At 45.3% G+C, this 23,946-nt stretch overlaps 1 protein-coding gene across 1 annotated transcript in view; it reads right to left on the reverse strand.

The window, feature by feature from the left end:
• LOC122803757 (E3 ubiquitin-protein ligase HECTD1-like) overlaps positions 1-23,946 on the reverse strand; it is a 65,895-nt gene that overhangs the window by 41,260 nt on the left and 689 nt on the right. The window contains exon 2 of the mRNA XM_044073447.1: positions 23,648-23,940. Within this exon, the coding sequence (XP_043929382.1) occupies positions 23,648-23,940 (293 nt within the window). The remainder of the gene's footprint in view (positions 1-23,647; positions 23,941-23,946) is intronic.

Below are 23,946 nucleotides of genomic sequence, written 5' to 3' on the forward strand. Positions count from 1 at the left end.
GCAGGCTCAAAAGGTTGTAGAGTGAGTTTCTCCAACACAAAATTGAGATCCCAAGCAGGAGTAGGAGCCCTTCGTGGGGGTCTTATATTCTTTGCCCCTCTAAGAAATTGCTTGAACAAAGCATGAGAAAACAATGGTGGGTCACAGTCGTAGTGAGCTGAAATTGCTGCAGCATGAATCTTAATAGAAGAGAAGGACAAACCTTTGTCTAACAATTCAGTAAGATATTGAAGAGCCACACTTAAATCCGGCTCAGAAACATCCAAATCCTTAGCTGCACTCCAAAACAAAAATCTCTTCCATTTATCTGCGTACACTTTCCTTGTACTAGGCCTTCTAGCTTCCAAAATCACATTCAAAACTTGTTGTGGAAGTTGAGACCCTCTATGGTTCAAAACAGAATATGCCAGGCTGTTAGGTGAAGAGAGTGAAGTTTGACATTGAGCAAATGACTGTCCTCCTGGGACAACAGATGTGGAATCAAAGGCAAAGGCCATGGAGGCTTCCGTGCTAGACTTCTCAGTAATGGGTACCAGTGCTGTCGAGGCCAATCTGGAGCTATCAAAATCATCCTTGGCTTGTCCTGTCTGACCTTCAGAAGTACCTTTGGGAGGAGAGGCAGAGGTGGAAAGGCATACACATGAAGATTTTTCCAACTGAAAGAAAGAGCATCCACTTTCCAAGCTGTGGGATGAAACCTCTTTGTGCAAAACTTTGGCAGCTGGTGGTTTAGTGGAGAAGCGAACAGATCTATGTCTGGAGTTCCCCAGGACACTGTCAATTTCTGAAATACATGAAGATCCAGTTTCCACTCGTGGGGATCCATGATTTGTCTGCTTAACACATCTGCTAAGGAGTTCTGTGCTCCCGGCAGAAACCTTGCCTGAAGACTTAGTTGTAAACTGAGAGCAGTCTCCCACAAAATCATTGCTTGCCTGCATAGAGGATAAGAATGTGTTCCCCCTTGCTTGTTGATGTACCACATGACAGTTGTGTTGTCTGTTAGAATCAACACCTGCCCTGGAAGAAGTAAATCCTTGAAAGCTATTAATGCAAACTGGACTGCTAACATCTCCTTCAAGTTGATATGTAGATGCTGTAGTCTGACAGGCCACTTGTCTTGTATCCACTTTCCGTTTATAGTGTCCAGATCCTGGCAGTGCTGTGTCCATACATTTTTGAGATACCATTGCAACTTCCTCATATGCAGTTTGGCATTGGGAAGCACCAGAATACAAGATGCCATGAACCCTAAGGCTTGAAGGACTGTCCTTGCAGTCAGCCCGGACTGAAGAGATAGATGATGGAAGTAAAGGGAAAGATTCTTTTGTTTGTCCGGGGTTAGAAAGGCCATCTGGGATGCTGTATTCAGTCTTACACCCAGAAAGCACATGTCTTGAGAGGGTACTAGACTGGACTTTATTTCGTTCACAGAATACCCCAGGCATCTTAGCACTGCTATCACATATTCCAAATGACGAAGAAGCTCTTCCCTGCCTTGAGCCAGAATCAAGCAATCGTCCAAATAAGGATAGATTTGTATTCCTTTCAGCCTGAAGAAAGCTATCACTGGAGCCAGAACTTTCGTAAATACTCTGGGCGCAGTAGATAAGCCAAAGGGCAATGCAGAGAACTGATAGTGAGAAGTCCCAGTCCGAAAACGCAGATACTTCCTGCAACTTAGCCTGATAGGAACATGAAGGTAAGCCTCCTTGAGATCCAATGTTACCATCCAGTGATCCTTGCCCAGCAGAGGTAAAAGCTGTTGTAACGTCAACATTTTGAACTTGGGAATGTCCAGATAAGTGTTGAGGATAGATAAGTCCAAAACTGGTCTCCACGTGTTCCCCTTTTTTGGTACAAGGAACAGGCGAGAATAAAATCCTAGGCCCCTTTCTGATATAGGAACCGGCTGTATGGCCCCTATTTGGAGTAACAGAGAAATTTGCTTGTGAGCCTCTATTCTTTGTTGTGGAGGAATGTCTGGCATGCCTTTGAAAGGAGGCAAGGTATGGAAATAAAACCTGTAACCGTGATGTATGATATCCAATACCCATCTGTCTTGGGTAATCAAACTCCAATTTTCTTTGAAAAGTGCCAACCTTCCTCCCAAAGGTGCTGCCAGCCGAGAAGGTTCTGGCAGCGGAAAAGGTAGGTCATTGGGTCTGTTCTGAAAGGACTGACCCCTGCCCTCACCCGAAGACTGTGCAGGAGAACTCCCTGTTCTAGGCCTAAAAGAGCCCTGACCGCTGCCCCTGCCACGTCTAGATCTACCCCTAGACTGGGAATCATAAGAAGGATACGTCCACCCCTTAGTAGGCCAATTTCTACTAAACTTTGGAGGCTGAACCTGCAAAAAATCTTTAACAGTCTGCATAGACTTAGCCTTGTCTTCCATTTTCTTTAAAACTGCCTCAACAGGAGAACCAAACAAGACATCAGATTGCAAAGGGGCATCCAAAATCCTAGTTTTAACATGGTCAGACAAATTTTGATCCCTCAGCCAGGCATGCCTGCGAAGAACTGACCCAGTGGCAGCCACCCTAGACGAGGCCTGTACAGCATCAAAACCACATTGCAAAGAATGCTTACCCACCTGTTCAAAAACATGCACTAAATCTTGTAACTCTTTACAATCAATACCTTCCGCCAGAGCATCAACCTTAGATTTCAACTGTGAAAGGAGATAATTTTGATATTTCAACATGTGAAACTGGCAATTCAAAGCTCTCATGGCTAGAGTGGAAGAAGTATAAACTTTCTTTCCCCATCTATCCAAGGCCCTGGCCTCTATCTGCAGGAACCGGATTCTTGACAACAGAAGCCTTAACACCCTTAGGCCCCTGGCTAACAGTTTCTGGGTCTGCCCTAGGACTCTTAAAAAAATACTTATGAGCTTCAGGCACCCGGTAATACCTATCAGGTTTAACAGGAGCAGGAGGCAAAGAATCAGGATTAAGAGAAGCCTCTGCAAACACATCTTCCACCACATTCAGAACAGGAGGTATAGCCAAAGGCCTATGCTGGGGTAAAACAAAATTCCCTAAGCCTTTTCCTGGAATCAGAGAAGTCCTGACCTTCCCATTTAAAATGCTCTCTCATGGAGTGAAGGGTCTCTGAAAAAGAAAAATCCTCAGGAGGAGAAGCAGAAGGAGTAGAATCATCCACATCAGAATCAGAATAATGAGAATACTCCTGCAAGTCTTCAGCCGAAGACTCAGACACATCCGAAACCTGCTCATAATCCCCCAACACTGGTTCCATCCTAGGCCTCTTATCAGGAGGGGGCATAGAGCCTCTAATTAAAGTAATTAAATCTTCTGCCATTTTAAGCATGTGCTTCTTGGGCACAGAACCTGAAGAACTAGGAGTGACACCCACAGAAGCTAAACTAGACCTGCCTAGGAGAAGCCTTGGAAGCAGAAAGAGAGGGCCTAGACACCTTAGGAAGGGAGGGGAGTACAGATATCTGAGAAGCCCCTACAGCCTGACCTGCCTCCTGGGAGGCCACATCCTGTAAAATCAAAGTTTCTCCCTGTGACTCCAGAGGCCTCCGTCGGAACCACCGGTTCCACTGGCCTCTAAAGAACCGGCGTCCGGTTCGGACGACTCCTCTAACCTAGGTTTAACTGCCTTGTCCTTGCGCTTCTTTGAGGAAGCCCGCGTCGGCGGATCGGGCCGCATATTGTAATTGCACCGCTTCCCAAAGACCAACCTGGCACAATCCAACCTCGCTTTATAGTGCGTTTATTGAACCTAGCACAAAGCGACACCCAACAACGTCGTGTTCAGGTCCCAAACAAGGTATACACAAATTATGGTAATCCCTATGCGGTATCTGTTTCCCACAAGAAATACAGTTATTCACTTTTTCTGACATCCGGTAAACCACTGAGGCAAGAAAAACCAAAATATTCCCAACGGGTACTTAACCAACTCTGACTTCGGTCTGAAACTCCGAATTGAAAATTTCAGAACGCCGAACGGCACTTGCAACACTGCTTCTGCATCGGACCATGCGGCAAAAAAGACTGAGGATATGACGTCGGTCATGCGCATTTGTACCCTGACGTTCTGATGTCAGTCAAATGCGCCTTGACCGACGTCAGCCTTATACTCTGATATTCGGGCCGACCGAGGACTACCCAAGTGTTAGGACTGCAGCAATGTGAGATGAAGAACATCGTTGTGATCAGGGCCTAGGCAAGGAATACAGTAAGAAAGAAAATCCTTATGAGGTATTTGCTTCCCACAAGAAATACAATTAACTTTTTCGGACATCGGTCTGGAGCAAGAAAAAAGTTTCCCCAACGTGGTACTTAGCTTTATTGAAGACTTCGGATCTGAAACTCCACGAAAATCTCAGGAGTCGGCCGACCGGCACTTACGAACTGCTTCTGCGTCGGGTACCGCGCGGCACGAAAGACTAAAGAAAATGGTGTTGGCTGCTTCTTTTATACCCGACGGCCTGACTTCAGGGAAGATTCGACAGCAGCCGACGCAAGACCCAAGACTTTGGAATTCAGGCCGGCTGAGGGCAACCTGCCAGCAGGATTACCCAAATGTAATGACTGCAACAGTGAAACACTAAGAACATCACAGCTGACTCTTAAGTGATCTATTATTTCTAAAAGCAAAATCTGGCTGTGTGCCAATGACCCCATTCAACTCATGTACAGTAGACAGAATATCCCAGTTCTTTTTAATATCACATGCTACATGCACATTACTGGCAAACGTCAATGGCATCCTTAGTTTATTCCTAGAGGTATCAGTGGAAGCATCACTTGAGAAAGTATTGTCAATATTATCCCTGTTGTTGATACTAGCGGGGAGGGGAGGAAAGTATGGCTGACACTTACCTGATCTATGCCGCCATCCTTATGCTATTTGAGAATCAATAAGTTTACTACTATAGCCTCTTTCTAAAAATTCTTGTTTAAGTGTTTGTAATGCAACAATGAGACTATCATCATCATTAAAAAGTCTCATAGTTCGAAATATCTGTCCTTTCAACACATTGAATTTCGTATGATTCGGATGCATACTGCCATAGTGTAGAACATTATTCTTTCTAAAAGTTTTCTTATACAAAGTAGTAGACACAGTGGATAAATTATTTTTAGTAAGTTTACCATCCAAAAACTCTACTTCTTTATCCGAATACTCATAGGTAAAACTCAAAAAAGTATTCAACTGATTTAAGTATAAAAGAAACTCTTGTAGTCGCTGCTCTGAGCCATGCCACAACAAAAACTATCCACAAAACGTTTATACCATTTGATGTTAACCTGGTATTCATTATTCAAAAGTACATGTTTAGCTTCCCAATTAGCTAGGGATAGGTTGGCATAGCTATTAGCACAAGCTGTGCCCATAGCTACGTAAACTTTTTGTGCAAAATAAACATTAAAAATAAACATTGTTTTCTAGGATGATTTCCAAAAGTGTGCAAATAAGTGTCACCTTAGTATCAGGGGTGTTTCTCTTGCACATTAATTCTCTGACATTTTCATTTCCCCATTCATTGGGTATAACAGTGAACAATGATTCAATATCCAGAGTTACAAATAAACATTGTCCTAAGATAATTTAATTTTGTTTAGATAGCTCATTTAAAAAACTCTTGGTATCCTTTTAAAAACAGTGCTACAATTAGCCAAGGCAACATGCAAAGTCTTTTCTACAAAAATAGACAGTGGCTCAGTTACCCAACCTCGGCCTGAAACTACAGGGCGGATAGGTGGAGTTTATCGACTGTTGGATGTTCTACCTTGAAATACTCAAACAGTTGCCCAGATATCATGCCTGTTATTAATAAATCAAAGATCAAAAACTGTACTTTTTCTATGACACTACTGAGTATATGCATAAGTAAAATGGGATACGTATCAACGTCACTTAACATAGATTCTATATATTTGTCCTTGTCGATAACAATACCACCTCCTTTATCAGCTGGACGTATTTCTATCCTATTTAGTTCTTTCAATTCAACTAGAGCTTGTAACTCTGCAGCTGATAAATTACTAAAATTATTAGTTTGCTTATCTAGAGACTTCTCTCGAAGTTGTTTTTCACAAAGGTCAATGAACAGATCTATAGTAGAATTACTAGGTGGTATGTATATATTTGAATATTTCTTTCCCCGCAAAATGCAATCAATGGAGCCAGACACTTTGTGAATACCCTGGGTGCAGCAGACAAGGCAAAGGGCAGTGCAGAGAACTGATAATGCAAGTAGCCTGCTTTGAAGCGTAGGTATATTCTGCAAGATTCCCTGATTGGGATGTGCAGGTATGCTTCTTTTAAATCTAGAGTTGCCAACCAGGCATCTTTGCCTAGCATAGGAAGTAACTAGTGAAGAGTCAGCATCTTGAATTTTGGAATGTCCAGAAAGATGTTTAGAGTAGACAGGTCCAGAATTGGACGCCATGATTTGTCTTTTCTGGGTACCAAGAAAAGTCTGGAATAGAAACCTTGTCCCTTTTCCTCTTCTGGTACCGGTTGAGTAGCCTACCATGTTTAAGAGGGAAAGTACTTGTTTTTGAGCCTCTGCCCACTGATTTGGGGGCAGGTCTGGCCACCCATTTCGGGATGGCAACATGTGGAAATTAAATCTGTATTCCTGGGACACTATTTAAAACCCATTTGTCCTGGGTTACGAGTTCCCAGTTTTTTGCATGAAGAGAAATCTTCCCCCCCAAAGGGGCGGCTAAAAGTTAAGTGCTTGGTAATTTTAAAGGAAAGTCATCGAGACTTGTTACCATGGGGGGGGGGTCTTATTTCCAGATTTGGAAGTGGAGGCCCCCCATTGCTTAGTTCTGAGAGTCCCCTGGGACGGAATACTGGAGCTTCTGGTGTGTCTGGGTTTGGCTTGAGAGGATCTGGAAGGAGCTGGAAAGGACCAATTCTTAGTAGGCCAGTGCCTACTAAATCTTGAAAGTTGCACCTGTAAGAAATCTTTTACAGATTGCATAGATTTAGCTTTAACTTTCATCTTTTTATGACTTCTTCAGCTTTACTGCCAAACAGGCGGTCCTGATTTAAAGGAGCATCCAACAATTTTGCTTTAACATGATCAGGCAGAGATTGCTCCTTAAGCCAAGCATGCCTTCTAAGCACAGATCCAGTAACAGCAGCCCTGCAAGAGGCCTCTAAAGAATCAAAACCACATTGCAAAGTATGTTTTCCAACTTGGTCAGCAGAATACAATAAATCGTGCGAGTCTATTTTCCACACAATCAGAAATCATAATTTTCTGTTTAAGCAGTCCAATAATATGCTGTTGATATTTTAACATATGAAATTGTCAGTTTAAAGCCCTGATTGCCAAGGCTGCAGAAGTATAAACCTTTTTACCCCATCTATCCAGTGCCCTGGAGTCTCTATCAGAAGGGGTAGGATTTTTTTAGCAGTAGAGGCCTTACCGTGGGACCCTGAGAAATGGTTTCTGGATACGCAACAGGATTTTTGAAAAGGAATTTGTGGGACTCGGGAACCCTGTAGTATCGGTCAGGTTTACTAGGAGCCGGAGGCAGGGAATCAGGCGCCATACTGAATTCCGACAACACATCAACAATGTCTAGTACAGGAGGTATAGCCAGAGGCCTATGCTGAGGTAGAAGGAAATCCCTAAGCTTCTTTTTTGATTCAGAAAATTCCTGACTTTCCCCAGTGGAAATGCTCCCTTAAGGTATGTAAAGTTTCCCCCAAAAGAAAAGTCCGCCGGGGGGGGGGGGGTAGAGGGAATGGAATCCTCTGCATCAGAATCCTCATAAGTAGGTATGGACAAAGCAAAGTCATTAGAAGAATCAAAAGAAACAGAAACCTGATCAGAAGATTCATAGTCAAGCTCAGCCCTAGGCCTCTTAGAAGGGGGTGGGGGTTGACTACCCCCGATTAGAGTAATAAGATCTTCAGCCATTTTGATAATTTGTTTTTTAGGCATAGTAGCCTGTACATGTGGCCTGGGCATAGTTTTTTTAGACATACATCGAGATTTAGGCCTTAGTACAGAAGGTGGAGTCGGTTTAATATGCAAGTCAGTAGGCCTGAATACACCCTCAGAAGCCGGTGCCTGCACAGCGGCTCCGGACACATCCAAGGTAGAGACATCCGCGGGTTCAATAGGTGAAGCATCTTGCAGCATACCTGGGTCTCAGTAGAGGCCTGCGAGTCAGAAGTAGCGGGTATCAGGGGCTGTGAAAGCACCTCACTGAGTACCGGCGACTGGCTTAGAAGCGTCTTCGGCAGTTTAGGACCTCGAAGGCCTCTGTGTCTTTCTTTGCGTTTTTTCAGAATTCCGGTAGTCGGATGGCTAACAGACATCATTGCAGGATAATTAAACAGAGAACCGAAATATTTAGAAGCAAAAATGTACCTACAACAGATAGTGCACTGATTAAATAAAGCACAAAACCAACAGCAAGGTACGTCGTGGTCAGGGCCTAGGCAAGGAACAGTACAGATGAAAATGTTTACGAGGTATTTGCTTTCCACAAGTAATGCAATTATTAACTTTTACTGACATCAGTAAGGAGCAAGAAAAAGTTTCCCTAACGGGGTACTTAGCTTTAAGTTGAAGACTGCTGTTCTGAAACTCGAAAATGAACATTTCAGGAGTCTGCCGACAGGCACTTGCGAACTGCCTCAGCTTTGGGCACCGCATGGCAAGAAAGACTGATGTAATGACATCGGCTGTATGTTTTATACCCTTGACGTCATGGAAGAAGGGACAGCAACTGTCGCAGGACCCAGGACTGTTAATCAAGCCGACTGAGGGCAACCTGTCAGCAGATTACCCAAATGTAATGACTGCAAAAGTGTAACCCGAACATCTGCCAGCGTGAAGGTACAAATGACAGCCGAACTCAACACTGGGAAACCTCGGGCCCAAAAACTCCAAAACTGAAGGTCGGATAAGAGGAGGAGACATCGGAAAAAATCCAGGCTGCATGCTCACAGCTCTAGAGGGGGAGAGAGCAGGCGAAACACCAAGCTTTATCTGAGAATGCAGAAAATTCGCCACCATCCTGTCCACTAAAGCTAAACAAAAACTCCAAGAGGACCAGAGGATGCCACCAACCCCCCCCCCCCCCCCGGAATGGTGCCAAGGAGTGGCAGGGATTGGAGACGGTGCGAGAACTCTCCAGATCTGGGGAGAAATGGGGCAAAAGGAATCAAGGAGAACCCTGAACCACCACAAGCTGAAACTTAGCGGACGGAAAGCCTGGTCAGGAAACCATTTCCTATGCCACTCTCAGTGTCTGGTCCCCTTCCTCAGGCTTCTTGGTGGGGGATTCAAGCTCCAGAAGAGGAGAAGGGATCCAGAGAAGACTCAGAGGTCGAAGGCAAAAGGCTATTCAATCAACTTATTCCTCCTGTTGATATGGGCGTATTGATTAAAACCCATGCATATCAAACAGGAGGAATCCATGTGGGCCACCCCCAAGCACAACACACAGAGTGTGGGCATCAGAGTAATCCTATGCCCACACTCAATACAATTTTTAAAACCAACTGGCTTAGGAAGATCAGCCATATGGTAAACGCACACACAGACACTCACAAAAAAGAGAAAGTGAGAAAAAAAAATATATACTGGATACTGGGTGACTGAATGAAAACCGGAAGTAACCACACAGCCAGATATAAATTTAGCGCTTTCTTCCACTCTATTTTTAACGTGAACGTCCTCAGAAAAACCAGGAAGTCTCCCAAACTCCTGGTTTTATACTTACAAACAGGATATGATGTAACTTTGCTTATACAATTCATAATAAATATTCTGATGAATATTCTATAGGAATAAATATTCTATTCAAATATCAAAATGAAATGACATAATATTTTATAAAAAAAGTATTTCTATATTCAAAATGTATACCATCTATATCTAAATGTTCTTCTACAAATTATAAAAATATTTGACACACTATCTAATATACATGAATGAGTTGTTACAATAACTAAATAAAATTAGAAGTTATGTACTCACCATAACGTTCCATCTGAGTAGGTGTATTCATTTGTCTGCAACCTGTGGGTTATGGATCCGATATCGGATCCGAACCGGCATGGTTTTCCAGCTATGGATCCAAGCTCTCAGCTCCTCCCCTCACCCATAATGCCCTGCTCTACCCTCATGACCTCAGATCGAGTTTGCCAAAGCAACAACACCCTGAAAAGGGTAACATGGAATATGCAGGAAACAAAGGCCAGGGGGATAGGAGCGCGGGATGGTTGCAGACAAATGAATACACCTACTCAGATGGAACGTTATGGTGAGTACATAACTTCTAAATCTGAAGTAGGATATTCATTTGTCTGCAACCTGTGGGACAGAGTCCCCAGCTACCTGAACCTTGGGCGGCCATCATGGAAGGATATTCCGGAGCACCGCGGAGCCAAAGGATGCTCTACCCCTAGATGCAAGATCCAACTTATAGTGGGAAATAAAAGTATGAGATGAAGCCCACGTGGCTGCTGCACAAATATCATCTAGAGGAATCCTAGCCTTGAAGGCTGCCGAGGTAGATACTGACCGGGTTGAATGGGCATGAACACCCTCCGGTGCGGGCCTTCCTGAAGCTTGATAAGCCAATAAGATGCACTGTGAAATCCAGCGGGACAGAGAAACTTTAGAAATTGGCTTGCCCAAATTGAATTTTGCAAAGGAAATAAACAACTGGTCGGATTGCCTATGACCAGCCGTCCTGTTCAGATAAAATCTAAGTTGCCTGTGAACATCTAATGAATGTAGCTTATATTCACCTTTGTTTTCATATTTAGGGAAGAAAACAGGGAGGTTAATGGACTGATTGATGTTTGCTTCAGAAGCGACTTTAGGAAGAAAGGACGGGTTGGTCCTGAGGTAGACACGGTCCGGATGAAATACCAAGTAAGGAGGTTTAGCTGATAATGCTTGAAGCTCAGAAACTCTCTTGGCCGATGTAATGGCTACCAAAAAGGCTGTCTTGTAGGACAAGAATTTGAGATCCACTGTAGCCGCTGGCTCGAAAGGAGGGGCGGTCAAGGCCTGTAGGACCAGAGAGAGGTCCCAAGGAGGAACTGCTTGCTTTATAGGGGGCCTGAGAAGAAAAGTACCTTTAAGAAAAATTTTACACAATTTGGCTGACATAAGAGGATTAGAGTCATGGCCAATGTGATAATGAGAAATTGCCGCCAGTTGTACTTTGACTGTGGAACTGCTGGCACCATCGTTAAAGAGAGTGGTTAGAAAGTCAAGCACTAAAGGAAGAGGAACAGTGAAGGAATTCAGGCCTTGCCACTCCGCCCACAAAGAAAAACGTTTCCACTTGCTTCGGTAAACCTTTCTAGTGGATGGTTTATGAGCTGCCACCAAAATTGCCTTAACCGGTGACGAAATACCGGGAGTCCTAATCAAGAGTGGAACTGGAGCAGCCAAGCGGTCAGCTTCAGGTTGTCCAGATTCGGAGGAGGAATGCAGGATGGATGGGATATCAGATCCGGGATGGGATCTAGAATCCAAGGAGGATTCACCGAGTGAGACCTTAGGAAGGGGAACCAGATCTGTCCAGGCCAAAACGGAGCAATGAGAATCATTCTGCAACCCACCCGAGAGGCTTTCTGAAGAACTTGGAGCATCAGAGGCAAGGGTGGATAAGCATACAGAAGACCGGGTGGCCAAGCATGCACCAGAGCGTCTCTTGGGGTACCTCCGGGAGGAGGTATCAGAGCGAAAAACTGTCGCACTTGGTGTTTGAGGGAGAGGCAAAAGATCGCATGAAGGGTTCCCCACCGTGCGAATATGCGTTCCGCTACTTGACAATTGAGAGACCACTCGTAAGGGGTCAGAATGGTGCGACTGAGCTTGTCCGCTAGGATGTTGGACCGACCCGGAATGTGCGTTGCTATTAGAAAGCGGTTGGTGGAGATTGCCCATTCCCAAACTCTCATGGCTTCTCGACAAAGAGGGTAAGACCTTGTTCCCCCTTGCTTGTTGATGTACCAGACAACAGACATGTTGTCCGATTGAATCGCAATTGTTCCCAAGGGAAGAAAGTCCTGAAGTGCTAGCAACGCTATGAACACTGCTCTCATCTCTAGAACATTGATATGCAGTAAGGTCTCTGAATCGTCCCACGTGCCTTGGACGGTCCGGCCCGCAAAGTGCCACCCGAGGCGGGAGGCGTCCGTGGTCACCGTGGCGAGAGGGGGAGAAGCACAAAATGGGCGGCCTCTGTGGAGATCCGGGGAGTGGAGCCACCACAAGAGGGACCACTTGCAAGCCTTGCTGATCGCTATGGGATGATGCATGGGGAGAGCAAGGTATGACCACTGTACTAAGAGCGTCCACTGTAGAATGCGCATATTGAGCCTGGCAAGAGGAAGAAGTGCTATAGCTGATGCCATGGACCCTAGAGCCCTCAGGACCAACTCCGCCGGAACAGAACTTGAGTGGAGAATGGCCCGCACCTGGAGCTGCAGATTTTGAACTCTGTCCGTAGTGAGGAAGGCTCGTAAACTCCTTGTGTCTAACCTGGCCCCTATAAAATCTAAGAGCTGTGTGGGCGCCAGGTTGGATTTCTTTGTATTTATTGTGATGCCCAGAAAAGGAGCAAGATGGAGAAAGGAGTCTCGCGCCAATAAAAGTAGATGCCTTGTTGGGGCGGTAAGAAGCCAGTCGTCCAGGTAGGGAAAGACCTGCACCCCCTGAAGCCTCAGGTGGGCCGCTACCACTGCTAATACTTTGGTGAACACCCTGGGGGCTGTGGTGAGACCAAAGGGAAGGACCCGGAACTGGTAGTGACTGGCTCCCAGCCGGGAGCGGAGAAACCTCCTGGAGCGCCTGTCCATCAGGATGTGGTAGTACGCGTCCTTGAGGTCTATCGAGCACATCCAGTGATTTTCTCCCAGAAGGGGGAGAATAGATTGCAGAGTGACCATTCGGAATTTTCTTTGGGGACTGCCAGATTCAAGAGAGAGAGGTCTAGGATTGGTCTTAGTTCCCCCGTCTTTTTTGGCACTAAAAAGAATCTGGAGTAGAACCCTGATCCGATCTGGTCTGGGGGGACGGGCTGGATGGCTCTTTTCTTTAGCAGATGGCCAATTTCTGCCAAAGCGGCCTCCCGTTGACCGGGTGGGACATCTGGGAGGGATTTCAACTTTGGAAGGTGAAGGAAAGGGATGCGATATCCTCTGGATATGATTTGGAGAACCCAGCGGTCCGATGTTATGGACTCCCATGCCACTAGGTGCCCCGAAAAACGTCCCCCGACTGCCTCCAGAGTGGAGCAGTCGGGCAACCCCTCAGGGTTGCTGCGCGGGCCGTTCAGAGAAAGGTTCCCTGGACCTGAAGTTTCTGGGAGCCCCTCTGCCTCTAGGGCGGTGTCCTCCCTGTCCTCCTCTGCCACGGAAGGACTGGTTGTCTGGAGCAGGCTGGGACTGCTGCGACTTCCGGAACCACATCTTCTTCTGACCCTTTTGGTTCCTAGAGTAGGGCCTCTGGGGTGCAGAGAAGCGGATTCCGACGGCAGACAGCGTCTTCCCGTCCTTCTCGCTCTGGGTCAACGTCTCGTGAACGGTTTTGCCAAACAGAGCAGAACCATCAAAGGGGGCGTTCGCAAATGACGCTTTGAAGGGCTCAGAAAAATCGCAGTGACGGAGCCAGGCCTGACGTCTAGTGACTAGTCCTGTCCCCGCAGCTCTAGCGGCGCCTTCCGTTGCGTGGGAGAGTAGCCGCATAGAGGTATTAATAACTGACCTAAGAGTGGCCATACGGGTGGAGTGCAGAACCCTGTCCTCCTCCGAAATGGACTCTGGGGGGGATGCAGCGTATTCTTTAATAAGATCTCGCTGCATCCTAATGACATGTGCCAAGTAGTTCAGCGCCCTTACCGAGAAGGTCGCTGAACTAAACATCCGCTTCCCCAAGCGGTCCATCATCCGAGACTCCTTGCTCGGGGGGTGGACTGAGGGACTCTCCTGAGCCAGTTCCCTCTTGGTGGCCGCCGCCAACATGGCATCTACCGGAGGCCCCTTACTCCAATGGGCACGGTCGGACGGAGGGCTAAGGATCCTATCTGGCCTCTTAGGAATTGGCTCCACGGTGTCCGGTTCCTTCCACGCCCTGGTGGTAATAAGGTCCACCAGGGGGTCGGCAGGGGGGGACACCCAAGAGGTAGACGGGCCCGCTTCAAATGCCTCCAAGAACACGGACTCGTCCGAGGAAGACTTGGGGGCAGACCACCCCCCCTTATACGGAGCATTTCCATGATGTCTCCAAATGAGACATCCTCGGGGGGTGACCGTGGGGAGCCTTCCCCTTCCTCCAAGTCCGTGTCTTCTGTGAGAGACTCGGGGGAGTCAATGTGCCTCCTTTTGCACGTATGCTTGCGAGGGACATCCTCTGGGGGGCTGTCAGAGGAGTCCTCACAAGCAGCAATTTGATCCATAGGAGCAACTTGGGGCATAGAAGCGGGCTGTCCTAGGGGCCGGATGGTGGAAGCCTGGCCCAGTGCAGAGGGAGCGCGGGACGGAGCCAGAACAAGTGCCGGGGGTCCGGAGACCCTCAACAGGGCCCTCTCCACTACATCAAACGCCGAAGGGGAGCCGACCTCGACCAAAGGATCCGACAATCGGCTCCCCCTCGGATCCGAAGAGTGGATCGGAGCCGGCGCCGAAGCGCTCGGATCCGAAGGGACAGTGCGCTCCGACACAGACGGCGCCGAAGGAGCACCGATCCCCCTGGATCCGAGGCTCGGATCCAGGCTCCGAGAAGTCGGATCCGACGCACTCGAGGGCAGGGTCGGATCCGAAGTACCAAGTACTATCGGCGCCGACCCACCCCGGCTCGGCTGCTCGGCTCCAGCTGCTCGAACCCGGATAGCGGGTCGGAGAAGGAGCAATAGGTTTAAAAGGGTGTTGTGCTCCCCAGAGGGGAGGCAAGACACTCCATCTGCATCTGGGCCTGGATGAATCTTCTCATCATCCGGTCCAGATCCGCATCGAGGCTATATGTGGATCTCGACGAGGCTACCGAGGTAGGCCTGGAGTGCCTCCTCGATAGCCTCGACGGAGATCGGGTCTCCTCCTCCTCAGGACCCGGTGAAAAGCACACTGGGGACCGGAGCCGAGAAGGAGGAGACCGAGCCGACAACGGAGCCGGGGGAGAAGCCCGCTTGGCTGGAGGGGCCAAAACAGAGGTCTCGGCCCGCTTGTGGTGCTTCTCCCTCCGGTCCTTTTTCCTAGCATCCCTCTCCTCTCCAGAAACGGGAGGTTGAGTCCCAGGAGCAGGAGGGGGTGCCACGGAGGGAATAACCAAAACCACGGTTACTCCCGAAGGAGCGGAGGTCGGAGCAGAGTCCGGCGGTAAAAGGCCCGCCAAGACAAGCTTGGACCTCCGCTCCTTCAGTGCCCTGGGGTTGAACCCTGCACAAATGGAGCATCCAGATGTGAGGTGTTCAACCCCCAGGCACCTAACACACCGAGTGTGGCCATCAGCCGGGGAGAGCTTATGGCCACACTCGGAGCATTTAGAGAATACAGATTTGGGCTGTTCAGCCATCCAAATCTATACAGCTACTAATTAAAAGTAACTAAAACAAATACAGACACACAGGCCCAACACACACACACTACGCCAACAGCGAGGGGAGGGAAAAAAAAAATACTTAATTTGACTCTAAATAAAACTATCAAAGAGGGATACCTAAACTTTCACACAAAAATGCACAAAAAACTTCAAAAATTCTGAATTAACAGATATAAAACTAGCACTTAGCTGAGAGCTATAGATACCAATTCAGTCACCAGCGCGGCAAACGAGATCTGAGGTCATGAGGGTAGAGCAGGGCATTATGGGTGAGGGGAGGAGCTGAGAGCTTGGATCCATAGCTGGAAAACCATGCCAGTTCGGATCCGATATCGGATCCATAACCCACAGGTTGCAGACAAATGAATATCCTACTTCAGATCAATTGATTAAGAGTTATTAAGGAAACTAAAAATGCAAATAAAAAGGTGTGCATATATTTCACTTTATGTGCATGTGTCTGTCTGCATTTCTCTCTCTACGCTCCCCCCACACACACCCACGCACACACACCCCTATGTGTATTGGGAATAAATACACCCATAGATATTCTGAACACTTGTATAATGTGAGTGTGTGAAACTTAATGTGTGTACACAAAAAAAACATACATATATATATATATATATATATATATATATATATATATATATATATATATATATATATGTTTGTGCACAAACACGCACCCCTCCATGTGTTTGTTTGGATTTTAAGAAGTTTGAGTTTTTTGTCCTAGACTTTGTGGAGAAAGGTTTGCTGTTGGGTGATTTAAACAATAAATTAGAACAAAAAAAGAGACACTATGGCAGTTGTGCTTAGGAGCAGATGAACCCCCAGGTTTGAACGAAGCGATTAACATCAAATGCTTCCTATCACAGAGGTAATTAGAGAAATATTTTCTTTCACTATTTTTCTAGATTCAGTTAGTGTGGAGATGACATTATGGATTTTAGTTGAACATTTTAGGGGGACTATCTTATACGCCCAGACACATGGAGGGGTGCGTGTTTGTGCACAAACATATATATATATATATATATATATATATATATATATATATATATATATATATGTATGTTTTTTTGTGTACACACACACTCCCATTATACAAGTGTTCAGAATATCTATGGGTGTATTTATTCCCAATACACATAGGGGTGTGTGTGCGTGTGTGTGTGGGGGGGAGCGTAGAGAGAAATGCAGACAGACACATGCACATAAAGTGAAATATATGCACACCTTTTTATTTGCATTTTTAGTTTCCTCAATAACTCTTAATCAATTGTTTTATTTAGTTATTGTAACAACTCATTCATGTATATTAGTGTGTCAAATATTTTTATAATTTGTAGAACATTTAGATATAGATGGTATACATTTTGAATATAGAAATACTTTTTTTTATAAAATATTATGTCATTTCATTTTGATATTTGAATAGAATATTTATTCCTATAGAATATTCATCAGAATACTTATTATGAATTGTATAAGCAAAGTTACATCATATCCTGTTTGTAAGTATAAAACCAGGAGTTTGGGAGACTTCCTGGTTTTTCTGAGGAAGTTCACGTTAAAAATAAAGAGTGGAAGAAAGCGCTAAATTTATATCTGGCTGTGTGGTTACTTCCGGTTTTCATTCAGTCACCGAGTATCCAGTATCTGTTTTAAGTTGTTTTCAGTTTGGACCGAAGCTGTTTTGAGTTTATTTTGAGAAAAAAAAAAGACAGAAAAAGAAGTTATGTACTCACCATAACATTCCATCCAAGTAGGTAACTTAATTTGTCAGAAACATGTGGGTTATGGATTGATACGGATCCAAGCCGGCAGCATACCAAGCTAAAGATCCGAGCTCCAAGCTCCTCCCCCTTACCCATACTACCCTGCAACCTCCTTCCAATCCTCAGATCGGGTTTCCCACCTGCACAAAATAACAAAACAAACAACCTGAGAAACCTGACTCTGAGACTAAACAAAACTCGAGCATCCAAACCTCGAGTTCAGCTAAATAACCATCCAGGTTAGGGGGAGGGACGGTTGTTGACAAATGAAGTTACCTACTCAGATGGAACATTATGGTGAGTACATAACTTCTTTATCTGAAGTAGTTAACTTCATTTGATCAGCAACCTGTGGGATAGAGTTCCCAGCTACCCGAAATCTTGGGAGGCCCTCAAGGAGGAATATTCCGGAGCACTGCAGAGCCAAAAGCAGCCCTTCCTCTAGACACCAAATCTAGTTTATAATGAGAAATAAAGGTGTGAGAGGACGCCCAGGTAGCCGCTGAACAAATGTCATCCAGGGAAACTTTAGACCAGAATGCAGCAGACGTTGCCATAGAACTTGTGGAATGAGCATGAACTCCCATTGGTTCTGGCAAGCCAGACTATCTATATACTAAGAGGATACAACTCGAAATCCACCTGGCAAGAGTCACTTTATAAATTGTTTTCCCTGTAAAAGATTTTTGCAAAGGAGTCGAAAAGTTGGTCAGATCTACGAAAGACAGCCGTCCTATGTAAATAAAAATTTAACTGTCTGTAAACATCCAATAAATGAAGTTTACACTCCCCTTTGTTCTGTTAATTAGGGAAAAATACCGACAAATTAATGGATTGATTAATGTTAGCCTCAGAAGCAACTTTGGGAAGAAAGGATGGGTTAGTCCTGACAGATACCCTGTCCTTGTGAAATATAAGGTATGGAGGTTTGATACTAACAGCCTGAAGCTCTGAAGCTCTGACACTCTCCTGGCTGAGGCAATGGCTACCAAAAAGGCAGTCTTCCATGACAAGAATTTCAGATCAACGGAAGCTGTGGGTTCAAACGGCGGCGCAACTAATGCCTGAAGAACCAAGGTCAGATCCCACGGTGGGGATGAAATTCTAAAAGGTAGTCTCAAAAGAAAGGCACCTTTTGGAAAGGACTTACAAAACTCTGGTAGCAGTGAGAGAACCAAAGTTGTCCCAAATATGGAAGTGGGAAAAAGCAACCAGATGAATCTTTACAGTAGATGAACTGGCCCCCTGCTGAAAAATGAGACAAGAATTCTAGAACCGCTGGAATAGGAGCAGTAAAGGGATACAAGTTCTTACGTGAAGCCCAAATGGAAAAACGTTTCCATTTACTATTGCAAATCTTCCTGGTAGAGGGTTTATGTGCTGCCACCAGAATGGACTTGACTAAGGAAGAGACACCAGGAGTCCTGGCAACTAAGGGAACTGGATCAGCCAAGCTGAGAGCTTGAGCTCGTCCAGGTTCGGAGGGGCCATTCCCGAGGGGTGAGAGATCAGATCCAGAATGGGATCCAAGATCCAGAGAGGAGCTATGAGGTGAGACCGTAGGCAGGGGAACCAGACTTGACGAGGCCAGAATGGGGCTATGAGGATAATCTTGCTCAATTGACGAGCTTTCTGCAAAAATTTGGTCATCAGCAGAAGTGGTGGATACGCATAAAGAAGACCGGGCGGCCAAGCATGGACTAGAGCATCTCTGGGGGCTTCCTCTAAAGGAGGAATTAGAGCGAAAAACTCGCTGCACTTTGTGTTGGAAGGCGATGCGAAGAGATCGCAGCAAGGCTGACCCCACTTGAGGAAGATCTGGTCCGCTACGGAAGAATTCAGAGACCACTCAAAGAGATTGGATAGTTCTGCTCAATTTGTCCGCCAGAAAGTTGGCCAGACCCAGAATGTGCATTGCTAACAGGAAGCGGTTGGTGATCGCCCATTCCCAAATTCTCATGGCTTCTCGGCAAACAGGGTAAGACCTGCCCCCCCCTCGTTTGTTGATCTACCAGACCACCGACATATTGTCTGACTGGACTGCAGTAGTCCCCGGAGGAAGGCATGAAGGGCCTGCAACGCTAAAAGGACCGCCCTCATCTCCAGTACTTTTATATGCAGAACGGTCTCCATCTGAGTCCACATGCCTTGGACAGTCCTGCCCGCATAATGCCCCCCCCCCACGCTAGGCGGGAGGCGTCCATGGTCACTGTGGCCTGGGGTAGGGGCATAACAAAAGGTAGTCCTTCCCGAAGGGCTCGGGATTGGAGCCACAACATGAGGGAGTTCCTGCAAACCATGCTGAGGGGAATCGGCAAGTCTAGCGGATGGTGTAGAATGGACCACTGAACTGGCAAAGTCCACTGTAGAACCCTCATGTGCAGACGAGCGTAAGGGATCAAATTGATCGCTGCAGCCATGGACCCCAAAGCTCTCAGGACTAGCTCTGCTGGGGGAGCAGAAGACTGAAGAGCTAGTACATGGAGCAGTCATGCTGTGAAGTCTGTCTGGCATTAGGAAAGCTTTGGCCTGAAGGGAATCTATCCTGGCCCCTATAAAGTCTATAACCTGAACATGTTGGAGGAACGACTTCTTGACATTTACAGTGATCCCAAACTGGGATGATAAATGGAGGAAGAAGTCCCTGGCTAGAGAGAGTACATGCCTGGTGGGGGCGGGGAGGAGCCAGTCGTCTAGCACGGGAAGACCTGTATGCCCTGGAGCTACAGGTGGGCCGCTACAACTGCCATGACCTTGGTGAACACCCTAGGGGCTGTGGTGAGACTGCAGGGTAGAACCCTGAACTGGTAATGACTGGCCCCTAGCCGAAAGTGGAGAAACCTCCTGAACCGTCTGTCCATGAGAATATGGTAGTACGCATCCTTGAGGTCTATGGAGCACATTCAGTCCTCCCTCCTGTAAGAAGGGCAGGATGGATTGAAGAGTGACCATCCGGAATTTCTCCTTGGCAACGAAAAGGTTCATTGTGGACAGGTCGAGGATCGGCCTTAAGTCCCCAGTCTTTCTTGGCACCAGAAAGAACCTAGAGTAAACGCCTAATCAGGACTGGTCTGGGGGCACATGCCGGATAGCTCTTTTTTCTAACAGACTCGAGAGCTGAAGGAATGACAGAAGGAACAAGTTTCCTGAAGATGTATGGCACAGAGACATTAAACAATATTGTCCGTCAGTTATTGACATTTTTTGAGAGCATTTGAGAGACTTCTTAAAACCCAAAGATTTATGATCCTTAGACATTTTTTCACTAACACAAACACGAGGGGAAAAGCAGGAAGAGAGGACAAGGTCCTCAAACTTAAACTGGCCAAGCCCTGCAAGAATCACTGCACCCAAGGAAAAAACAATAGAGGACAAGGTCCTCTAACTTAAACGGACCTAGCCGTAAACTGGGAAGCTATGTCAAGAATTTGCTGCAAAAATTGCAATAATTCAACACGCTACTAGCTAACCAGAATTAATAAAAGACTGCACACAGCTATCAATTATATACTACTATTCTAGCGAAAAATACATTAGAAAAGGTCCTAACCAAAACACAGACCTGCGCTAAGATATGTAAATATAGCAAAAAAACTAGCACACCAAGAAAGTGATACCACTTGGGATAAAAGGGCCTGCGGAAGCAATGGCCAACAAGTTTTCAATGACAACTTTGCAAATTTTGAAAAACACACTATATATTTTCTATCTATAATAACGACTAAGTTATATAAACTAATACTATTATGAAAAAACTAACACTATGAACAATAATGAAGAAAAATCAAACTTAGCCACAGCCAATAAAGAGAGCACTTCTGAACTCGTAGACACAGCAAATGAAATCTGGGGATTCTTACTAGTGCACTATGGGATACCTACCTTGCCACGAGCCAACTGAGAGACTTCGAGCTTTGTAATCGGCCAAGTCGGAGACGAGGATCAGCTCCAAACCCATATGTAAGAACGAAGGCGAGATAGGACTACAGAACATGTACAGTTATCTCCTTTGGGAAAAAACATGTACCCATCATGAATTACCACATAGGTGGCAGTACACCAAACACAAAGTGTGATGAGAGACTTAGGCTCACAGATGGACAGTGGTCTCACCTTCGATAACCACATTGCCACAACAGTCAAGAAATCCTTCTGTGTGGCACACCTCATCACTAAGGGCTTTTCATCCAGGACAAAAGGAGGCCATTATCACACTGTTCTTATCCCTCATTAGACCCATTACAGAGTAATATACCTCACAAGACATCTGCAACAGTTGGAAATGCCACAGAAATACCTCAATAAAAGAATCACAGGCCTAAAGCAGATGCCCTATGCTGACCATCTAAAAAAAACTCCAGCTATACTCTGTGGCATATCGTCTACTCAGAGGCAATCTCTGCTTAACATACAAGGCCATGTCAAACCCTGAGCTGTTGGACACGCTCCACTTAAAGAAATCCCAATCCCTCAGAGCCACACGCTCCAGGGATCTAAACCTTGCCATCAAAATGAATAAAACATGCTGGAGGGATAGGTTCCTGACCCAGAGAATCCACATATTCTGGAATAGACTGCCCATACATATGAAGCAAGCTCCTCCTTGGCCCTCTTTCAAAGGGAACCTTGACGATTGGATGGGAGATAGGAAATTCACCCCAGGGATCACGCCAGTCGCTCTGCTAGATAGGGGATCCAGGGAAGTAAATATTGTGGGAAGAAAGATCCAGGGAATTGTTATGGCTAGGCTTGTATAGGCCCAAGGGCTGATAGCCTAGTAACCTATGAACTCCTACAGATCAGAAACAAAGAAATCTGAGCTTGATGAGGACAATGACAAAAGAAAGCACTCAAGATGTACATTTACTAAATAAATTAAGATTTGTAATACAATGTAACTAATGTTCGATCTCAACTTATATTGCAAATAGTTTATTTTAAGCAATATTAAAATCAATCTGGAAATCGACTGACCTGCCATTTGTGATATAGAGATTTACATGCTTAACAGCAAATTGTTAGAAGTTAAATGCAAGCAGTGACTTGTCTAGCAAAGTTAAGTCTATTAGAGTTACATTAACATTCAGTCAAAGTGATTGCATCAGTACCAAATGCTTATTTAAAAAAATATCTGTACCATGCATTGAAGACTGCACAGTATAAAAATTAAAATATTGTTAATAAAACGTTTTAAACAAAAAAGGCTTCCCCTAACGTAGCCAAGCACAAGCCTTTTTTTTTTTAATTTCTCCAGTTGTTTGAGTGTCTAAAACAAGATGTGCCCCATTCCACAGTCGGAAAATGATTAGAGTATATGAAATTAGTATTGTTTCAGTCTTAGTTAGCCAAGAGTACTCTACTGAGCACCCACAATGTACCCAGAATTGTCTTCTCGTGCAGTTCATATGGGGCTACATGCACTGGTAACATACTTAAGTACAACTGCAAATAATCTATTAGTCCGGTTTCTCCTTAAACTACTGGAACTGTCTAGATTGTCGTCCACCCGCTCTACTTGCAAATCCTGCTATTTTATGACTCTCTCTCTCTCTCCATACATAAGACACTATAATCATGGTATGTAGTAATTTCAAAGATAAAAGCTGAATTTGCCTTTTCTTGTACTGCTTTTTGAACTATCTGGTTTGTCTTGCATTTGTTTTTTGAACTATTGGTAATACATGATCTCAAATGATATGAACTTCAGTCAATATTATGTGGTTCCCATTTCCAAATGCTTCCCAGCTCCTCCTATTTTGCAGAGTTTGCAAACTCTCCAGTAAGCAGTCTTGTCACATTACTGTGCCATTCAATAAACAGGGGCTCAGACACGACTGTAGCAAACCCAGTAACAAGAAGTGCAACTGTTTACTGCTCTGTTTTACAAAATCTGCATTTGTCTTTCTCCCACTTTTTCATGGACTTTGTAAACCAACATGTACACAAGCCCACTATCTTGGGCCACTATCTGTTCCTTCGTGTTAACCAAGTACTCAATAAATTTCACTTTATAGTTGTCCTGTCTTGACTCATCAAAAAGGACTTCTCTACACAGCCAGTTAGATGGCCATAAAATGACCAAGTAGTAATGCATGTAGAATTTTAAAAATGGTAAAATAAAAAGTGACATTAGCCAGCAATCCTTTCTTAATCCTTTGGCTCTACAAAGTTTCCAGGCCAGTGGTGTAACCCTTACTTTCAAAAGCCCATTTGATAACAAAAAGTTGCTGACATTAAATGAATCTAGCAGTGCCTTTCTGCTAATTATTAATGCAGCACTTACCTTGACACACTGTTCCGCCAGATCCCTACTGGTCCTGTTTTTGAGTTCCACAACAACTAAACGGTTGCAAAGTGCTTTAATGGCACCCTCTACACCCACGATCCTGCGGGTACATTCTGCAGACACATCCAGGTAATAAGTTATGGCACGAGCAGTCACCTCTAAAACATTATCAGGGGCACTTTCATCCAAAAAGATCTTGCATAATGCTGGTAAAAAGGTACGAGGAGGACATCTGTTTACAAAGGAGAGTTGTTTAGTCCAGATGAAAACACCACAAAAGTCAACAATTTCTGGCA

This window comes from Protopterus annectens, chromosome 6.part0, assembly GCF_019279795.1.
Source record: "Protopterus annectens isolate FY-2018-M chromosome 6.part0, PAN1.0, whole genome shotgun sequence".
Lineage (NCBI taxonomy): Eukaryota > Metazoa > Chordata > Ceratodontiformes > Protopteridae > Protopterus > Protopterus annectens.